At 36.8% G+C, this 20,212-nt stretch overlaps 1 protein-coding gene across 5 annotated transcripts in view; it reads left to right on the top strand.

Annotated features, from left to right (window-relative positions):
• Window positions 1–20,212, top strand: part of PPHLN1 (periphilin 1) — a 67,722-nt gene that overhangs the window by 39,292 nt on the left and 8,218 nt on the right. For all 5 annotated transcript variants that reach the window (XM_065743405.1, XM_065743406.1, XM_065743402.1 and 2 more), the window contains 2 exons: window positions 654–773; window positions 3,604–3,744. In XM_065743405.1, the coding sequence (XP_065599477.1) occupies window positions 654–773; window positions 3,604–3,744 (261 nt within the window). The remainder of the gene's footprint in view (window positions 1–653; window positions 774–3,603; window positions 3,745–20,212) is intronic.

The following is a 20,212-nucleotide window of genomic DNA, read 5'->3' as shown; positions in this document are numbered from 1 at the left end:
TTTTGTCATTCTCTGTCTGCTCTAATATGTTAAAGCCAAATAATGTTCATGGAAATCATGTTGTAAATACTATTTATGAGACCATCCTGAAGGGAAGATGAAAAGGCCAAAAAGCCATGAATGATTCTGTTACTAGTGATCAACATTTCAACCAAGTACAAAATTAGTAATTTTAATTCAGCCAACTTAGATCATTTGACATGCATATAAAATACTTTTTATTCCTGATTAGCTCAGGTTTTGTTCTATATATAGAGTTGAATAGTTCAGTTTAGATTTCTTATAGCCTTTCATGGCTAAAAACTGTATTGTGTTACTAAATCAATCCACTCTTGTCTCATTTCTCTGCAGCATCCATTTTGTCTTTAAACTCAGCTGTTGTCAAATAATTTTTTGGTTATTTGTCCTCTGAATTGAAAAAAGGACCAAACAAAAATGTTACTTCTGCAAGTATGATGCATTTTAACATTTTCCTAACTTCACTGATTTATATTTATCTATTTTTCTTTTAACAACTCAACAGACAAGATCTTTCAGCTTCCTTATTTACCATTTCAAAATGTTTTGGATCTGAATAACTATTTATTTTAATTTAGAAGATGATTTTACATGTGGAAGTACAATTCAGGAATATTTGTTTGTTTGTTTATTAGGCCGTGGAGAAGAGCAACCGACTGTCAGAAAAGGAACTTGCAGAAGCAGCAAGCAAATGGGCAGCTGAGAAGTTAGAGAAGGCTGATGAAAACAATTTACCTGAAAGAACAGAGTATGAGGTAAGACTAAGTATTCATTGATTTATTTTGAAGTGTTACAACAGTCCTGTTTTTTGGCACTCATGAAAAGTGCATCTTATAATCCACTTCTGGATTGGTCTGCCTGTACCATTATTTGTTTGTTGAAAGAGAGGAACTAAAGCCATGTGCTTGTGATTCCTTTTTTTGTTGTTTAAAAAAAATAAAAAATCAACATATAAATAGTAGGTTTTGTAAGTATGTGTTGAATTTATTGACAAAATAAGCCTCCATCTCTCCTGGGGATTTCTCCAAGGAACTTTCTTACATTGGTGTAAGTTGTTTTCCCTACTAAGCTCCCTAAAATTAGCTAGGGACTTGATTACTGAACTGAAGTGTGCTTATGTAAAACCTCAGATCAGAAGAGAAACTGTTTAACTGAATTTACTTCCATGCCATGGCAGTCAGCCCTGTCATGTATTCCTTTTTAGGAGCAGTCCTTCTTCATCTTAATGTTAAATACCAGGCTTTTTTCCTTGCTATTGTTGACTGTCTGTTTCGTTTATTTATTTTTCCAGAACTTCTGTTTCATTAATACTCAACATTAATTAATTGTTAATTTGTAGCTGTCTACTCTTCCCCTCCTTGTTTTTTGTCTCTTGCTATATTAGAGTATGATCATAGCTCTTTTCAGTGATGATTTTTTTCTGTTCTGCTGGCACAGCAGGTAAGTGTTTGTTAATAACCTCTCGAGAAAGCTGTTCAGTTTGTTACTGCACATAATTTGGCAAGAGATTGTGTGGTGAGATCGGCAGGGAGCTGACAAACCTCTTGCTCTTAAACAGCTCAACTGTGGATCCTGTGTCATTGCAGATATGGGACCTACTTGATAACCTGAGTACTTGTCTGGAAGTTAGTAGGGTTAGCTGATGAGAATTCTCAGACCGCTGGAGCACTTGGCCCAGCACTGACTGGGAAGGGAATGGGGCTTCTGAGAAAGCCCTTGTTTCCAAAGACACCTTAACCCCCTCTGGGACTTTCCTATCTTTCTGCACTGAACAGACTGACATACATGATTATGTCTTTTGACTTCTAGTAACGTACCATGTGATGGGTGGGATTTATCGTAGACAACTAAGGCTAATGAGATCGATAGACAACAATTTCTGACAAAGGGAAGCCAACAAAGCTCTATTAAACATTGTGTGTTTTAACTAGTGTCTAAGGTTTTTGTTTTTGTTTTAATTTAAAACAAATGAAAGTTATGTATCGTCTTTCATAAAGCAGTTTGCTTTAAACCTGCAATCCTTTCTCATCAACGTTATAGTTAATGGGCCCGTATTTTATTTTTGTAAGTGATAAAATGGAAAATAAATGTCTTGGGAAGTGCTGAATTTCCTCTTTGTATTTCATACTTGTGGAAACTAAGAACTAGGTTTGAGTTGGATTCACATTTATCTGAACTTTCAAATCATGTCCATTGATTCAATGGCTGATGTATCAACAACTTGTTGATACTGGATGGGAGGACTGGATAAAAGAGCTGTTCATTTCCCTTTAGGAAAAAGAAATTCTAAAAATATGATGGAGTGAAGAAAAAGGAGGAGCAGACTGATCCAAGCATGGATGCCATTTGGAGACACATGCTCGGACAGTTTTATTTGTAGTGAGGCTTGGGAGGGCAACGCTGAAGAGAAATGACACTTGTTTTCTTGCAGAAGGGAAGGTAATGCAGTTGAGGAAAGAACACAGTGGACCATGTGGTGAAGTTGTTTCTGCCTCAGAGATTACAGTGGGAAAAGGATTAATAATGAAGCAATTGTTGTATGAGTAGCAGCAGTTTTGGTGTTTTTTTTCCCCCAGTTTATCTTACATTCTGTATAATGATGGAACTTCATGTTATGCTGAATTTCTTAGCATCCTCTACTCAGGTATTCTCAGGTATCTCATGATTTACTGCAAGAGATTCTGCACGTGGTATTAGTGGTTTACAATGATTCTGAGTTTTGAGCTGATACTCATAGGACTGCATCAACATTTTTTTTTGTTCCTAATGCTTTTCTCCTACACATTAGTCTTAAGTCATTAGTCATAAGTCTTAAGTTTCTTCAGTTCTTTATTTTTAAGTAGTCAAAAATATTTTTATGCATCCACTTAAAATTCTCAAGTCTTGCTACAAAAAACCAAAAAACAACTCCTTAACTATTATATATCATACAAACCTGTTGTGTCAGAATGCAATTAAATATACTGTAGTAATTTTTTTCTTTTTCCATCTTTTATTTAGAATACTTGATGTCCTTGAAGTAGGAGTTTATATTCTTTGGGGGCAGGGGAATACTGTCTTAATTCCCATATTAGAAGGAAGCTTGTACAATTTTCTTACTTAAATAAGATTTCTGATATTATCAGGAATCCTCTACATGCATGTTTTCTCTTGCTGTACAGTAGGTGTCTCTTTTCCTTTAATATTTAACCCATAGCACTGAATGCTGCAAGAGTTCTTTCTGATTTTCTCATTGACTGTTGATTTTGTTACCTTTATCCCTCCCCAGAAAGCTAATCTGGCCCTCATTGAGGATTTCTTGCTGGTTGATGTTATAAATAACAAATATACAAGTTTCTACTCAGAGGAAGGGCAGCTAAGGGTTTTCTGATGTTGTTGTCCTTACACAAAATAAGACTGAGTCCCTTTTTTTTTGTTATATTTTCTAGATATTTAAAAGTCTTCTTTCTTAACTGTTAGGTTGTAGCAATAATGCTTCACTAACGGTCTTTATAAGCAAAGTCATATTGAATTGAATATCTTTGGATTTTTAGTTTTGCTGTCATATTCTGATCTGAAAAGTCTGAAAATTCCTTTTCTTTTAAGGCTGGATCTTCAGCTCCATTGTATGTGGAACAAACAGAGGAAACAGAGACAAATGTAACTGACGGTACGGAATTATATGAGGATAGCCAACAGGTTTGCCGCTCAAAAGCAATTGCAAATAAAACCAAGGAGATTGAACAGGTAAGTCCTCTTGGCTTTTTGGCACCAATACAGTGCTTGTGTAATGGCTTGATCTGCTATAAATATCTCGATTTTTTTTTCTCTTCCTTGGAGCATAATATTAATGTAACCTAATTTGTTGAGGCAATGGGATGATGGCATCTCTGTCTGCAGAGATGCATTCAGATACATTACTGAAGAATTTTGGCAATTATCTGCATGTGGAAATTAGCTGTAGTCTTCATCATCTTAAATGTAACAACTGTTATTTTGCATGCCAAGCTAGACATGAGCCGTCAGTGGGCCCTCACAGCCCAGAAGGGATACTGTATCCTGGGCTGCATCAAAAGAAGCACTGTCAGGAGGTTGAGGGAGGTGAAGAACTGGAACAGGTTGCTCAGAGATGTGGTGGGTACCTTGTCCCTGCAGACATTCAAGACCAGGCTGGACCAGGCCCTGAGCAACATGATCTAGCTGTAGGTCCCTGTTCAGTGCAGGACTAGATGGCCTTTAACACAGTCCATTCCAAATCAAACGATTCTATGATAAAATGATTGCTGCTTAGAGTAACTGTTTCAAGATCCAAAATAAACACACAGTTCTAAGTCTAGTTAAAAATATGACTTTACATGAGAACAAATTATCGAAAATGACTTCTATGCTGTAATTTCCTTAACTAGAGTATGCACAGTTTGGGGATTGAACACTGGAAGCAGGCTGTTGTTTAAATGAACTTTTAATACCAGTGTCTGTGTCATTTTTCCATTTTTCTACCTTTACATTATTCTTAGACTGCAGTGTTGATATCAAGATGAGAGAGGGGTATTATATTAAAAAATTCTGTCCTTCCTCTTTTGTGTAGAGTGCCTGGGGATAGATTGAACAAGATTTGTGTTGCTTCTCTTTTAATGTTGAGTCTGTGAGGTTCAGTAGAAATTTATTCATTTACTAGTCTTTAATATCATATCAGTTCACAGTATGGAAAATATCTCTAGTAACCTGCTCAGTTTCATTTGTCAGAAACAACTGATATATATTTTTCTGTAGCTATGTTACTTTTAATTTAGAGTTTGGGGATTTTTCTGACTTCTCAATACAACTTTGCCCAAATCTGGAAGAAGCATTTAAAATTTTTGATTTGGGCAGGAGAGATGACTTTCATCAAACTTGCTCTGATTTACAGTGTTTTCCTGCGTGCCTGTAATAGCTACCTAAGAAATACAAATTGCTTATCCCCCTCCTGATTATTTCATAATAATCTTCAAGAAGTCTTGTAGTCTGCTGGAGGGTAATTTTATAAAGCTTTTTCTAGGTTTCTCCTGTCTGAATTGTAGTAGCTTTCGTTCTTTTGCATGGGAGTTCACATTCTATACTATAAAATTGTTCCTTTTTTCATATATGAAAAGCAAATCTTTCATTTTTCTTGGTTTATTTTTTGGTGTGAACGTGGCTTCGCATTTGAAGAGTGTGGCTCATGTAGAGCATGCTATAAGTACTTGTGTCATTATGCAATTTGTCTTCCTTTTATGTCAATAAGTACCAAATACTTGAACTTATGACTATTTAAAAATTGTAAGTGTGGGAAAAAGGTAGAGTAGGAACAGATTTTTCAGAAAACAACTATCATGAATGTTTAGCTGATGCTACTGAAACCATGATTGGTTTATTTCCCATGAAGATGTATGTGCCCCTAGGTCCTATAGATAGGCTTATAGTCAAGACTAATGAAAATTCGGGCATAAAAACAAATGTTGTTTTCAGTGTGATCTAATGTTATTATGTTTGATAGTGTTGATATTCATCTCTAGAGCAATCTAGATTGCGTTTCATAAAACAATGCTTTTAGTAGCTTCGTTCAGAGAAGCCTGAGGAATATTTTAGATATTTTGATTTCACAGAACCGGTTTCGCCTGTTGTCAATTTGAATATTGAAGCTGTCAGCTTCCACAGAATTAAATAAGATTTTGTGATGCTGGAAGCATCTTCAGTACTTTTTATTAAACTGAACAAAATTCTTGTTTGTTACAAAACCGAGTACTGTGAATTAGTTTGAAGCTAGAGAAAATATGTATTTAATCATTTGAACATGTTCAAAAGTAATTGCTGATTCAGCAATTAAAAAAAAAGGTAGGAAATTTGCTACAATGGCAGTGTCTCATGGTTTGACGTGCTGTGAGTTTTCCAGCGTTATTTGTTACCCTTCTGCATTGACTTTGAATTGTCAGAATCTGAAAGTAAACTTGGGTTAGTTCTGAGTGGTTTGAGCCCTCCCGTACTGAGAGGGAAGGTGAGAGGGAGCAAAGAGTGGGATGGAAATTACATTTTCAGTTCTGTGGTGAACTGCTTACTAAAAGTTATTTGGATGAACTTCCCGATACAATTTATGCTGTGTTTGTGGTGCTGTTTAACCACTTGAGAAGAAGAGGTGTGGTTGGAGATGCACGGGCACCTAAGAACATTGCTGAACTGGGACTGCAGATTCTGGAGTCTCTTATCTCTTCTTTGAAATGACCAGAGTAGTGACCGAATCACAGGGGACCTCACCCTGACCAGTATCCTCTTGGAAGCAGGGCCTTAGAGCAGGTAATTCAGAGCTCAGTCTAGCTAAGACTTGAAGGATATTTCTAGTGAGGGAGACTGCTGTTTCCTCAGACAGCCTTTTCCAGTGTTTCAGTGTTCTCTCTCTCTGAGATGGCTGCCATCGCAGTCCTGCATACTGTTCTCCACAAAATGCTTCTTTTCCCTACCAAAGGCTTTTGCTCCCAGTTCATCTCGGCAGAGAATTTGCCATTGGCAAGTCAAGGTCAGTTGAATGTTCACAAGTTGCTGATGCAACCATTTCATACACTTTTTATATTTTTGTATCTGATACGCAGCATACATTAATGTATTTTTGAACTTTAGTTTCTGTTTTTATATAGTTAAGTATCAGCTTATGCCTTTAATGCACGATGTGCTGAAGTGTGTTTTTTCGGAAGTGATGACAAATATGTCCCTGGTGTTAAATTCACAATTGAAGCAATTTGCTGGCGGCGTTACACAAAAGGCTATCTCTTTGTTGTTCCTTATGAGCATGAGTAGCAGGGATTCTTGAAATGTCTTATCTTGTCTAGACATCAAGTCTGCAGCAATATATTAACTAGCCCATTATTATATGTCCAGTTTCTTAAATGTTGCATATGCAAGTGACATGGGTTACCTCTGAATTGTTTTTTTTTTTTTTTTTTTCTGAGGACAAATTTTACCAAATGAGCCAAGTGCCTTTCTTGTTTTTGGCAAGCAGTCAAACCTCTCTGTTTCTGAATGAGATTTGACACTCAGATTTCAATACTTCTATTACCACAGAACTCTGGCATCTAAGAAGGAAGCGGGGGAGTTAGTGCTTTCATGACTTTCAGAATTGAATTGCTGCTTACTACTAGGCCTGGCTGACTTGACACTTTCAAACTACATTTTAAAATGTTCAGTAGAATGGTATTTTTTATGTCCAAATGTAGATTAATTGCTTGTTTACTCGTCTTCTAAATTAACATTGTTTATTAGCAGACTCAGTGATATTAGTGAACTGTTACCCCTATTGGACAGCCAATGCTGATGCTGGAAGATGCTGAAAATCACAAATATTCTAAAACGTGCATTTGCAGCATCATAGGTAAGGTGCATGTGAAGTAGGAAGAATCCTTGTATGGTTGGAAATGAAGCCTATCCAGTTTGTGTCTAATTCCTTTAAATCTCTGGCCCAAAAGTTGCAGTTCAGGAAGTAAAATAGGTCCTAGCAGCTGTAGTCCATGTAGTTTCAGAAGAATATACAGTTCTGTCATGATAAAATATTTACTGTTTCTGCAATGTGTGAAAGGATCCTTCGTGCCTTCATCCCCACCCTCCACCCCATCCTGTTCCCATTGCTAATTTCAGGACGAAGACAATGGATTAGTGTGCAGTATCTGATTGGACATCAGCAGTGTGCTCTCTTCCTCTGTTCTCTATTAAATGCTCCAGTTCTGTAAACGTGTACACAGAACGGCTGTTTTCAGGTTAGTTCTTCTAGGGGCAGGATGCTTAGAGTTAGCCCGTGTTTAACAACCTCCTCTTCCATGTGCTATACAGTTTTCTTACTTAAAAAGAAATGGAGCTGTAAAAAAAACCCAAAAAAGTAAAAAATAAATGACTGAAGATGTTAAGTCGTTACATGCGAAATCTGTTTTCCTTTTCCAGGAATGCTAAGTACTCTCTTATTCAGGACTTAAAATTTTAGTTTAAATGTTATATTTTTTGATAGGAAAAACTAATAAATCTTGTGCTGTTGATGAGGCAGTGCTGAACTCATGAGATCGCATGGAGCAGGAGAACCAATAAGGCAGAGCTAGATTTGAAGCACTGTGAATGGTCAGAAACTGGAGGAGACGGTCCCTTGGAAGGGTAAATGTGTGAGAGGTGAAGGAAGAGAGTTCAAGAAAAGTATGGTTGACATTATCAAGGTGTAAAGGTGGAACAATGCAAATCTGCAGGAGCTGTAGATCCTGGCTAGAAATAAGCTAATAAGAAACCACAGTAAGTGAATACCAGAACAGATTTATCAGTTCTAGGTATATTTGGTTAAATGTTAAGTTTTAGTAGTTGCAGTGAAATAAATGAATAAATCGGAGGAATGGGAATCCATGGAGAAATGAAGGAGCAGGCTCTCAAAGCTGACTTTGGATGTACCCTTTTTTTTGTCTTCAGCTGAGCCAAGAAAACGGGCTACAGTTTCTAGAGATTAGCATGTTGGTCTGTTTGTGCTCATTTCAGGCAAAATGATCTAGTTTAGAAAAAATCCCCTAATTAAAATGTGAGTTAAGAGCTGGGTAAGTTAGTAAAGCTAAGAGGAACTGGAGTAGCTGGAGAACACATTAAAGGATTAACTCAGATTATAGACGAGGTCAGAAATACTTTGTTTCTGATGGGAGTAGACCAGACAAAAGTAATAAACATGATGAGAGTAAAAGATGGGGAAGCTGTAGAGATTTTGGTTCCCTCCTAGTTTTTCTATTGTCCTTCAAACCTTGTATATTTAAGAGCAAGAGCTTAATGACGAACTCTTCATCAATCTAATTTGTTCGGTCCTATACTATGTGTCATGCCCCTACTAAGCTTATATTATTTTATTTAAATGTAAGATGTAGTTAAGTGTGCTAATTTATTTTTCCTAATTAGGAAAACTTTTGTTTCTGTTTTGGGTATCTTGCCTTAGTCATCCCAGAAGAGTTGAAGAGAATTCTTTTTCTAAGTGGTAGCATTTGCCAGTGGTTTTGTTTCATCCTTCTGTGTCTTACCAGTTTCCTCATGTGAATGCTTCCTTCCTTATATACAGGACAAGTCTTTTTATTTTTTGGCACATTCTCAGTCACTTTTTCTTCCATATTAATCTTCAGTTGCTATTTTTTCCATAGTTTTTTAATATTTACTCTAGAGCTCCTTGAATTTTACTATTGTGAAATCAAATCAATTATTTTCTTTCTGTTTGCATCCTTATGATTCACACGTCATTTTTTTTTTTCTTTTTCTTTGTACTGGGATGTTTCAGTTTTTAAATCTGAGCTGTTAGAAGGCTGTATTTTCATATTTATCAGGACTGCAAAGTGGAGAACATTGGCTTACGTGGTTTGTATCTTGGCAGTACAGTTGATATAAGGCATTGTAATATTGCAGTAACATCACATTGGTTTAAAGTAGGACACCTGTGAGAGGGTTTGAAAACTTCAGCTACTTTTCTTGTGCTGGAGAAGTTTTACTTTAGAAGTACTTTAGAAGTTGCAGTCCTTCACTTTACAGTTATTTAGCCACGTTCTCTTCCATTTCCATGGCCATCAGTGTGTTATTTGGGTATGCACTGCACTGTTCATAATTAGCCTGCTGCATATGCAAAATCAAAGCAACTGACTCGTTTCCCTTCAGCACCTGAAGGTATAGTTTAATAAGGAAATGTATTAGTGCATTTCAGCTCTTTGCCAGCAGCTCTTTTTCATTGCAAAGCTGATAAAAAGTGAGTGTTACTTAAAGTATAGCACTCATAGGGCAATACTTTTAAGAGAACTTAACACCAGAAATGTTGCACACGTGTAGCAGTAGGGTATTTTCTTAGTGAGTCAAATAACTTTAGATGGAATTCACGTTTTGCTCTCTGTCATCTGTCCATGGAAGAATTGGAATTCAGCAGTTTGTTTTGCCTTATCTTTTTAATGTAACAATTTTTGTCCTGTGTTACACGTGTTGTTTTTGAAGTTGTTAATGCTGGGAACTGTACTTGTTGGCAAGTGTAGTCACTGATGAAATTTTTGACAAAGTGATGCTTCATTTATGTGATCAAACAATAGTGCCCATTCCAAGATCTCAAAAAGTATTGTTTGCTTACAGTCTTAAGAGCATTGCTTGTAGATGTTGCTGGTAGGTCTGTGGAACACTTAAATGAGACAGTGGTAGGTAGCTGATGAAATTGCTGGACATAGTGGAAAACAAAACAAAAATACGAGACTTACACATGATTCACTCAATGCCCAGCTGTTAAATTTGAAAGACAAGAGCCACTTCTGATCAGATATAATGAGAAATCTAAGAAATTGTCCATTACATAGCATTTTTTCAATCAACTGCTACCAGTGATTGTTAACTGTAGCACTGAATAGACTGGAAAGGCTTAGCATAAAGAAGGAAGTTTAAACAGTATTGGAAAATACATTTGAAAGAGAAGAAACCATCTGAAAACGAATGACCCTTGGTATATATGTGTATATATATATATATATATATATATATATATAGGAACTAATTATGAGAAATTGCCTAATGAAGAAATTTCGGATATTAAGGTGCTTGGAAAGATAAGCAGAACTGACACTGGAGAACCTGCTGAGAAAGCAGAAGGTTTAGAAACAGAAATGGTGGAGAGGTAAAGCCTTAAGAAAGGAAGTAGTTTCTTTGGATGTGAGGGATACTGTTTTTGTGTGTATGGGTTGCTTTTTTCCCTTTTCCCCCCCTCTTCTTTCCTATTTTTAAGGAAACTTCACTTTGAAAGATAAAGAGAGAGCTCCATGTCTTCCAAATTTGTCTCCTACGTATTCTAGCTTTAACAGAAAGGCATTGATCGGCTTGAGATGGTTTTAGCACTGTTGTCTGATTTACTTTTGAACTAATGTAATGATGAGAGACAAAACGATCTCTTAGCTGCATCAGTGCACTTTGGCTTAAAGTTTGAACTTTTTCCCCTCTTCTAAAGCACATGAACAAGACTTGTTTAGAATTTCCAAGGAATTCTTCAGCATTGCTTCCTGGATCAAAACGGAATGAGAGTACCTAGGGTCAATCCAACGTACCTACCAATTAGATCCAGAAATGTAAGTTGCCTCAGAAATAGCCCTAGCTTAAAGAATGACTATTAAGTATCTACTTTCCTTGCTCCCATAAGAGTGGTTTAAACATTAGCTCTATCATTATTCCTGATAAACTCTGTGTTGTGCTCTGAAAGACTTAAAGATAAAATAAGATGTATGTAGGGCACAGGGAGAACAGGGTCATAAAGGAAAGGAGATAGTTTCATAAAACCGTATGTGATGACAGGAGGGTGGTAACTGAGTGAACATACAAAAAGCCCTGGTAAGTAGCAAATGAGATGCAGTCATAAGGAGGTAGGTGACAGGAAGGACTTGACGTTTGGCACGGAAGCTAGTTGCCATTTCTTCTGTAGATGAGAGCTTTCAGGCCTCAGGAAGTTGGAAGAGACGGCCACAGAAGAGTATCACACAGACAATGTGTACATAGGGAAAACCTGCTCAAGTGTGAAACTACAGCTTTGGTTTTTGTGTCTCTTTTGCAGACTGCTGAACCGATCTTAATTTAGCAGAGGCTTATTTTGTGGATGCCAGCTTTGCTGGTGCATGTAGTTTAATCCTCTAAATCTAATCCATTTGTAATCTGATTTGTATACAACACGGACATTCCCATATAAACACAGGATCATCTGTGTCAAAAACCACCTTGATGATAGATTATATTTGGCTCTTGGTTTCAGGCTTTCTATTTTTTTTTTATGTTCTGAATCTCAGTCGCTATCCTGATGTCTTCTTTCTTCTGGCAGTTGTTCCACTGAGCAGATTAAAGTCATTGTTTGAAATGGTAGGCTGCACTTTTATAGTAGGTTGTTCTTCCTTCTGAATATTGGTGGTTTGACAACTATTAGTTGGATGGTGTTTTGGAAGCAAACAAAAGAAGCTACAGTTTATAAACAGCTGTTCTGCTTTTTTGTTCAAATTATTTTGAGTGCATATTGTATTGTTTCTGTGTGTGTGTGTGCACATATATATACATAGCACATGGTGTAGGAAGCGTTAATGTGCTCGGATCTTTAAAACATAAAGCAATCCTACGTTTTTTTTTCTACTTATTTATTTATTTTGGAAAGTTATTGAGTTATTTACAAAGGATTTTGGATCTTTTGTTGCACAAGTAGCTTATGCATGTGCTTCTTCTGCAAGTCAAAATTATAAAAACTAGATTTTTATCTTGGGGTGTAAATGACTAACGCATGTCATCATTTATCACCAAGTATCATTTTTCTGTTTTGTTTGACTCTTGTTTGTGCTACTGCTGTGGCTTTCAGTCCTCAGTAATTGTCTGGTCGCATTTGGACACATCATGTTTAATGGCAAACTTCAAAGGCGTGGAAGATAAATAGGGGCCAGGATTCCCCTTGGAAGGAAAATTCTGCAGTTGTAGTATGCCCATTTTACCTTGGCACTTTGACTTTTAAAGGCTCACAGAGTCAACCTGACTCATAAAAATTACAGAAGTTAAACACTGACAAAATCAAGTGGGTCAGGTTGTTCATGATTCTTTAGCTTCTCATACTCCTCGAGAAGGACTATTTATACATTAATTTTCTAAACTACTGAACTTTATGCATTGCTCTGAATGGCACTAATAACCCTTAATAGATGAGTTAATTGACCTGTTAGCAATCTTTCCCCCTTTCCTGTCCCCTAAATAGCTTAAGTACTTATTTCATTACAACATTTTCATTGCTGTGTGTGGTTACTTGACCATAATTACACCTCGGAAGCTCATCACCGCCTTGGTGTAGAAGATAATTCATATATTAACTTTTTGAGTCACATGCTTCTTAAATTGAAAATTTCCATGTATGCATGTTAAAACCAAAATTGGAATAGATTAGGCTGTGCTGACACAAGTTTTTCAGTGATCATCTACAATTGGAAATTTGCCCATTTTAGTACTTTTTAAATTATTTTTATTTAAATTTAGCTTCAGGAGTAGCCTAGCTCACACAGTCACATAGTATCTGTGCTTTCTATCTTTTGAATGGATTCTCAAGTTTCAGTTAAATTCAGTTTAGGCATAAACCAAGTTGCAAGCATTATGAAAGTAGACAGTAGAAGTGACTGTCTAATTTCCAGTGGAGAAAGACCATAGTATGTTTGCATTTCATGAGGTATAGGAACATCCATGTAAGCAAATGCTGCAGTTTCTGTGTTTTTTGGTTTTTTTTTGGCTTGTTTCTTATTAAAAAAATAAATCTGCTATTGCAAGCCTCAGCTGCATGTTACAGAGTATTTGGTAGCAAATGTAGTTCAAGAAAACAGATCACAAAAATGAGAGTTTTTTATTGTTTTCTTTTAAACTGCTTGTCTTGTTTCCTATGATTCCTGAAGTGTCTACTGTCATGAGTATCCATGCTGCCTAGCTGTTGCTTGTCTAGCTGCTGCCACCTCTGAACATTTAGTGTTTTGAAAACACTGCCTTAGATACTCAGATTTACTGAGAAGTTGGGCACAAGTCTCAAGAGAACCAATCTTCTGTGGTTTTGTCACTTGAATAGTAACTATTTCTGGGTTTAAGATGCCGGCTCTTCGTTTTTGGGGAGACCTGTGAGCAGTGTGCAGTCTCCTTGGAACCTGAGACTAGATTGCTTTGGCTGATGGGATGTGCTCACCCACAGCCTTCCCAGCAAAGGGATGGAGAACGTACCTTCGCCAGCTTTTGACAATGAGTGGTGCACTGCCCCAAATGAAATTGTAGCTTCTTCACACAGTTGAAAAAGAGAAAAACCACTCCAGGATGGCTTGTGACTGTATATGTAGGAACCTTCATGACAAAATTACTTATTTATTGAGAGTTGGACTGTGCCAACGGGGACGTGCAAGGAGGACTGGATGCAGGAGAGGATCCAGAAGGTGTAAGGAAGAGGATGCAAAGTTTCTGAGGATGAGGTGGAATTGAGGTGTTTGTAACTGAGGGGTGATGCGACCTCTGAATTGGAGGGTGGAGGCAAAATGGAAGAGATGAAAGGATTTGTGGTGACAAGAGAGGGCTGGCAATTGAGAGTGTGGAAAGCAATGAACAAGGGTGGGACTGGACTTGCATTTTGAAAAAAAGATTTGTGCCAAGATCAGAAACTGCAGCCAAGAGGGTGGGGAAAAGAAAATGATGAGGAACAAGAGGAACTTGGGTGGAGATGGGAATTAATTCTGCAGGAGAAGCTCTGAAGCCCACAGGCAAATGCAGTGGAGTTTCTCCTTGGCTGGAGGGTGGAGATACTACCTCATGCAAGAAAACTCACTGCTGTTTCTAGTGCCAAAAACATGTATGTCTTTTCAAATAAAGATCAAAATGGTCTGAATTTTTTAATGTAAAAATGTTTCGAATGAAATTACTGTTCTCTTTGCCCAACTGAATGTCTAGTTGTAGCTTAAAAATGTCCTGATTCATTTTTACTTTTCTTAGTTTTTCCTCAAATTTATAACTAGGTATAACTGCAGTTCACTGTACAATTTCCCTTTTTCTTAGCTTGCTGTTGTAAGATATTTTCTTGCAAGAATGTTTTCTCTCAAATCAGGAGCAAAGATAAACTCCAGGATTCTGTTTCCTGTTTCACTGAAGTCAGTTAATGTGTTTTCCTTCGAGTTTCTAGTAACAGGATATCTAAATGTTTAACTCCAAGCTGTGGAAAGCTGTCTGACTCACCCTCGATTTGGTTTAGGCTCTTGGTTTCTTGGGCCCATTTATAAGTTTAATGTGCTTCTTATAACGTGGTGAAATGTTTCAGAATACATAAAACCAAACTATTGGTCTTACTATTCTTGCAGTCTGCTTTTGGATCAAGAACTGCATCCGCCTTCCAAATATGTCACTTAAGATCTGGACACTAGTGAATATATAGTAAAGTGGTTGTAGTATTGAGTCATTAGCATACTTAATCCAAATGTGATTAATCTAAAACTGCAAATTTATATGTGACTTGATAAAACAGACTTTTATTAATTAATAAAAAAGCATAGTATGTGTTCTTGGTGTGAAACTTCCATGTGATTTGTCAGCCAGAACTCGGGGAATGGGGTGGTGGTCGACAAAATCTTTGATTTAAAGTAATTATATTGTCTTTATGACCCAGATAGATCACCAGAGAAATTCTGTTTTCAGAGCGTTCCTTTCTATTTTAGTCAGGGTGGGCTTTTTGCTACCAAGAAAAGCATGTTTCATCATAGTGAGTTGGCTCTCAAACCTTTTGGTCTGACTAGGTGTTACTCATGTCCTGGTAAGCAGTACAAAGGAATGGTTCTGAATTGTGATTCATCTACTGTGAACATTATCCCTTCTTCACATATTTATACTGATCTAAAGATGTTTCATTGATGGGAGAAACATAATTTTTTCATGGAGGTACTTTTGACAGTGTGAGTGAAAATGGAAGGCAGCTGCTGTGCCATACGTTGAGGGCTTCCCAAGAATGTTGTGTGATTTGCAACCCTATCCTCTTTCCTTACTCTGTCCGTGGACCACTTTATTCACTTTTGTGAATCATGGCGTTCATCATAAAAATGTTTGTTTCTACTTTAGGGAAAAGCAGGGTTGGATCACTTTCAACTTTCTTTGTTAAACTGATAGTGGATATTTTTGAAAGCTTGATGTCTCTGTAGTAACATGGCTCATGTTTATATGAGGCTTCAGTTCATCTCCTGGCTGCTGTTTGACCCAGTTTGCTGTACTGTAAGACCAAGTACTCTTGAAAAATAGGTTAATATATTGCTGAGGAGTTAGTAGCAAGATATGCATAGGTTTGTTAGAGATTATGATATGTTGTTTCAGCTGAGGTATTATAGGTGGCAAAGTCATAGCTTGATAACTATGTCTTAATACTCAGTACCTTATCAAGTGAATTTTTTAAGGATCCAAGCTTTCGCTGGCATATTTGCAGTTCATTTCTGTATGAGTTGCTCAGTATAAGTAGCTTTTTACTGTACTTCTTAGGGCTACTATGTTATGCCTTTAAAATGAAAGTTCTGAAAGAAGCAGTGAATGTGTAGGTAAAGTGTACAGGGTGCAGCATTTATTTCTGTTCTTGAAATAGTTTCAGTTTTAGTTATGAAATGTGCCTTCTGTATTTTCATATTTGATAGAAATGCATGAAACGTAAACTCTAAAGTAGTTGGTTTTATGTCACAAGATAATGCAAAGGTGGTTTACTATTTTGCTTGATGCAGAATGTTTTTCAGTTTCTGAATTTAAGGAATTCGTTCCATTAACTGGTTTCAGTGTATTGTAAGCCAAAGAATGGGAAGTGATGACTGTATTTTTTCCATTAAGAATGTAAGCTACAGGCTTACCCTACAGAAAGCAACTTTTTATTTTCTTTTTGAAGAACCAGTTACCATTATCATCCTACACAGTTCGTGGTACTCTTTAAGTAAATAAATAAAATAATTCTTCGTTTAGCATGTAAATCAATTCTTTGTGGGTACTAATCCTTGAAATAACAAAATGCCAGACTTGAAAATAGAAAGTTTGCAATGTTTATACCCTTCCGTGATCTTAGAAAACAAAAAGCCTGCTGGAATTTCTAAATGACATGAGAGAGTGTCATTCATTTTCATTTCATTTTGTATTGAATTTGACTCGGTCTGTTCCAGTTGATTAAATTTTTTCCTTGTTCAATTCTGTTTCCAGGCACTGTATTTCAGCCAGATCTTGACTGACGTTAATTATTTTTGTTTAAGGAAAAAAGAAAAAAAAAAAAACAAAAGTTCTGGAAAGCTGCACAAAGTGAGGAATGCCTTATTTTTCAGGATATGTTTGTACGAACAACCCCTGTCTAGTCTGTATCTTTGAGAGCACGTGGTAATCTTTTATGAAGTGAGGTTAAAAGGTAAATGGTGTGGTACTGTTTCTTTTGGCTATTGCATTCAAGTGTTTGACCTTTAAAAGCCTATTTTTATCTCAGGCAGTAAACTATTTAGCTCTGCTTATCAAAAGAGACTTTACTGCTCTCTTTCCATGCTGCTCTTATCCAAAACACACTGTATCAATTTAGCATCAGTAGACTTTATCTGTAACAGCTATTATTCTGCTTAAAGATGCAGCATAAAATGTTTATTTATACTGCAGCAGTAAGTTTTAGTCAGTGAATGCTTTCATGTATAGCTCTGTGGTTTCCAGTATTGCTGACTAGTTTAGATCTTTTGTATTACCTCCTTATTATCACAGTGCATAATGTACAATTCCAGAACCCAAAATACTGCTTTTAAGGACAAGTAATCTGTAGAAATACAGTGATTATAAAACATGAAATACAGAAGGGGATTTAAATCTGTCAGAGGAAGAATAAGTGCAAAGTTTGTTAAAAAAATTAAGCAGTTTTCCAGCAGATGCTGTATTACTTAACTGGCAGAAATCGATCACTAGAACACTACTTCACTACAGCTGCCAAGCATTCTCATTGCCTTGCTGAAAGTATGCAGAAATCAGCTTTGCAAGGAAGAAAATATAAAACACAGTTGGAATATTGCATTGCCATTAACAGTGTCGTGGTGCTGTTATTATACTGTTACAATATTTTTTTCCTTTTTTTTCTAAGAGATGTTAAAAATTTCCCCAGATTAATGTGGCAAAGTAAGTCTATTGCAATGATTAGCAGATTTCCTAATTATGTGAGGATATCTTCAGATCATCAGGGTGCTGATGGTAATGTGAAATATTACCAAGTGTTCAGCTGAAGGCTCAGTCCCATCCCTTCAGCTGTTCGTGTGATGTGCCCAAGTTTTGCGTGTTGGGTATTGGCCAGAGGCAGAGCTTGCTGCATCTCTCAGGTGAGCACAGTTCATAACACTGCTAGTGATACTCAGCAAATCTCTTTTGTTCACACCAAACTAACTGGATTTCTGGGCAGCAAATAATTTGTTCTAGTCTTTATTTTTTTAATTGTTTTAATCATTACGTTACATGGTGCTTTACCATGTTACTCACAAACTTGTTTTAAGTAAGGTATTTCATAAAATAAATCCAAGAGGACCAAGTCAAGAACTTTAACATCCTTATGTAAGTTTTGTCTCTAGAATACTCGAAATACCTCTAGGATTGTTTGACAGTGAATTTGTTGCATCGTGCTGTTTGCATAATTTACAGATGTCAGGGATCACAGGAAGGAAGCTGCTTGAAGCTATCTGGTAAATACAGAGCTAAAGCTCACAATACTCTCCACCTCCCCAAAAAAGTATTTGATCCTGATTTTCTTCTGTAGGTCATAATGTTTTTCGTAACAACTGACTGAAACCAGACTCTAAAAGAATCAAAGCCTTTCAGTGGGTGCCAGAATCTGAAGACAAGCGAACACTTCAAAAAGTCATGAATGTGTTCACATGCCTTGCCAAGTTTGTTCCAGATCTGTCCTCTGTCAGTTCACCCTCTTAGATGACTTCTGGAAAATGTTCGGTGTCACTGCACTGAACAGTGCAGACATTCCTTTAATGGGTTTGATAGGTAGCAGTTCTTGTGCTGAAATGCTGCAGCACTGCTTAACTATCTCATTAATAAAGGCATGAAATGAGGAATAGGAAACCAGCGTTCTTCATTTCAGAAGGTCTTCAAAAATACTTGTTCATACAACATGCTTGTTTTTCATGTGGAAAAGTAGTTTCCAAGATAACATTAGGTGATTCCCAAGGTATTTGAACTCACATAATTGCTGTGATTCTTCAGTATTTCACGTGAGCTACGCTCTGAATTTATTCAGTGACTAATTCAAGTGCTCTGGGATACTGTCAGCAGTGTATCCTCTGAGTAAATGCAGAACTCATATTGTGTTCTCTTGGACCACAATTGGTAGTCGCTGCCCTAAGACATATGATTTACTAACCATGAAAGACAAGCTCTGCTCCTTGCAGCTTTCGCTTTAGGGAGAGACGTGTTCTTGGTCTTGACCCATTTTTGGATCAGATTTCAGCTTCGAAATTGAAGTAGCTAGAATTGTGGGAACAGGTTTGGAAGGGGGGGATAAGTGAGGATGTAAAATTTGCCTAAAACCAAATTTTAAGATTGGTCCTACATAGTGCTGGCTCACAAATACGAGGTGATGATTTCTGGCATGCAGATAGTGACAGGTGGCAAAGGGGAATAGTCTTTTTCAGCTATCACAGCTATGTATGGGAAAAGATACCCATCTGTGTGCTAGGGGAAAATTATGGAAGCCTTCAAGAATGTGGCCTTAATTTATTTTTTCTTAATTTTATATTCAAAGTTAGTGCTTGGGTAAAGGATGAGACAAGACCATGACTTGGGCAGGGAAAAAATGTAGGTCCATTACTGAAGCACTAGTAAAACTGATTTGTGAGGCTAGTATAATGTGTTGAGTAATTCTAAACTCTTAGAAACCTTAAGGTTTAACATAAACTAAGTAATAAAATGTAGGTAATCTAAGTAATTGTTTTGCTTCTTGCAGCTGTTGCTTTTCCTTTCTGAAAAAGTTGTTCGTTACATACAGTCCTTTATTGACTTTGTGTAGTAATCTCTTTATGCAGTGTGTGTGACTGAAGAATCCAGCCTTTGGCTGCTCTAGCTCTGCTTTTATTAGTTGTTTATTTGGAGGCAGCTCTTAGACTTTGATGGTGAGAATGCCTTCTCGTTTTGAAGCTGGTTTAAATTCACTGTTCCATTAGCTTTGAGTTGTCAGTAACAATGCAGCTGCCAGTTAGCCATGCAGCTAATCTACTAGTTGTTCTTGCATAGCTAATCTACTCGTTGCTCTTAACTTGAAGATTTTTTTTTCTTTTCTTACCATTGCATTGTGTTAGTGAAGTTAAATACAGGTCATCCACACTCAGGATGAAATCCTCACTCTCCCATTGACAAAAATGAGCCTTTTTAATGCTGAATGTTGCATCTGAGAATATTTACAGCTGAGGATATTTGTTGGAATTGAAAACACAAGGAGTATTCTTGAGGAGAAACTCAAACTCGCCACAGGTCACTTTGGGCTAAAGTCTCATGCACTGCTGCTGTTTTTGACTGCAACGCAGTCCATATTCGTGGATTTCAAACTATTGTACTTTCTCTGTAAAAATGGTTGTGTGTTTTTATGATGAGTGGTTTCTCATGTCATTATTGCCATTAATATGCTGCCCATTCTGATGAAGCTTAAATGAGTAATGCTTTCTTTTATGGTCAGTAG

This window comes from Cyrtonyx montezumae, unplaced genomic scaffold (assembly GCF_038088225.1).
Source record: "Cyrtonyx montezumae isolate F1298 unplaced genomic scaffold, pur_monq_1.0 scaffold_3, whole genome shotgun sequence".
NCBI lineage: Eukaryota > Metazoa > Chordata > Aves > Galliformes > Odontophoridae > Cyrtonyx > Cyrtonyx montezumae.
This window is presented reverse-complemented; position numbering and strand designations above follow the sequence as displayed.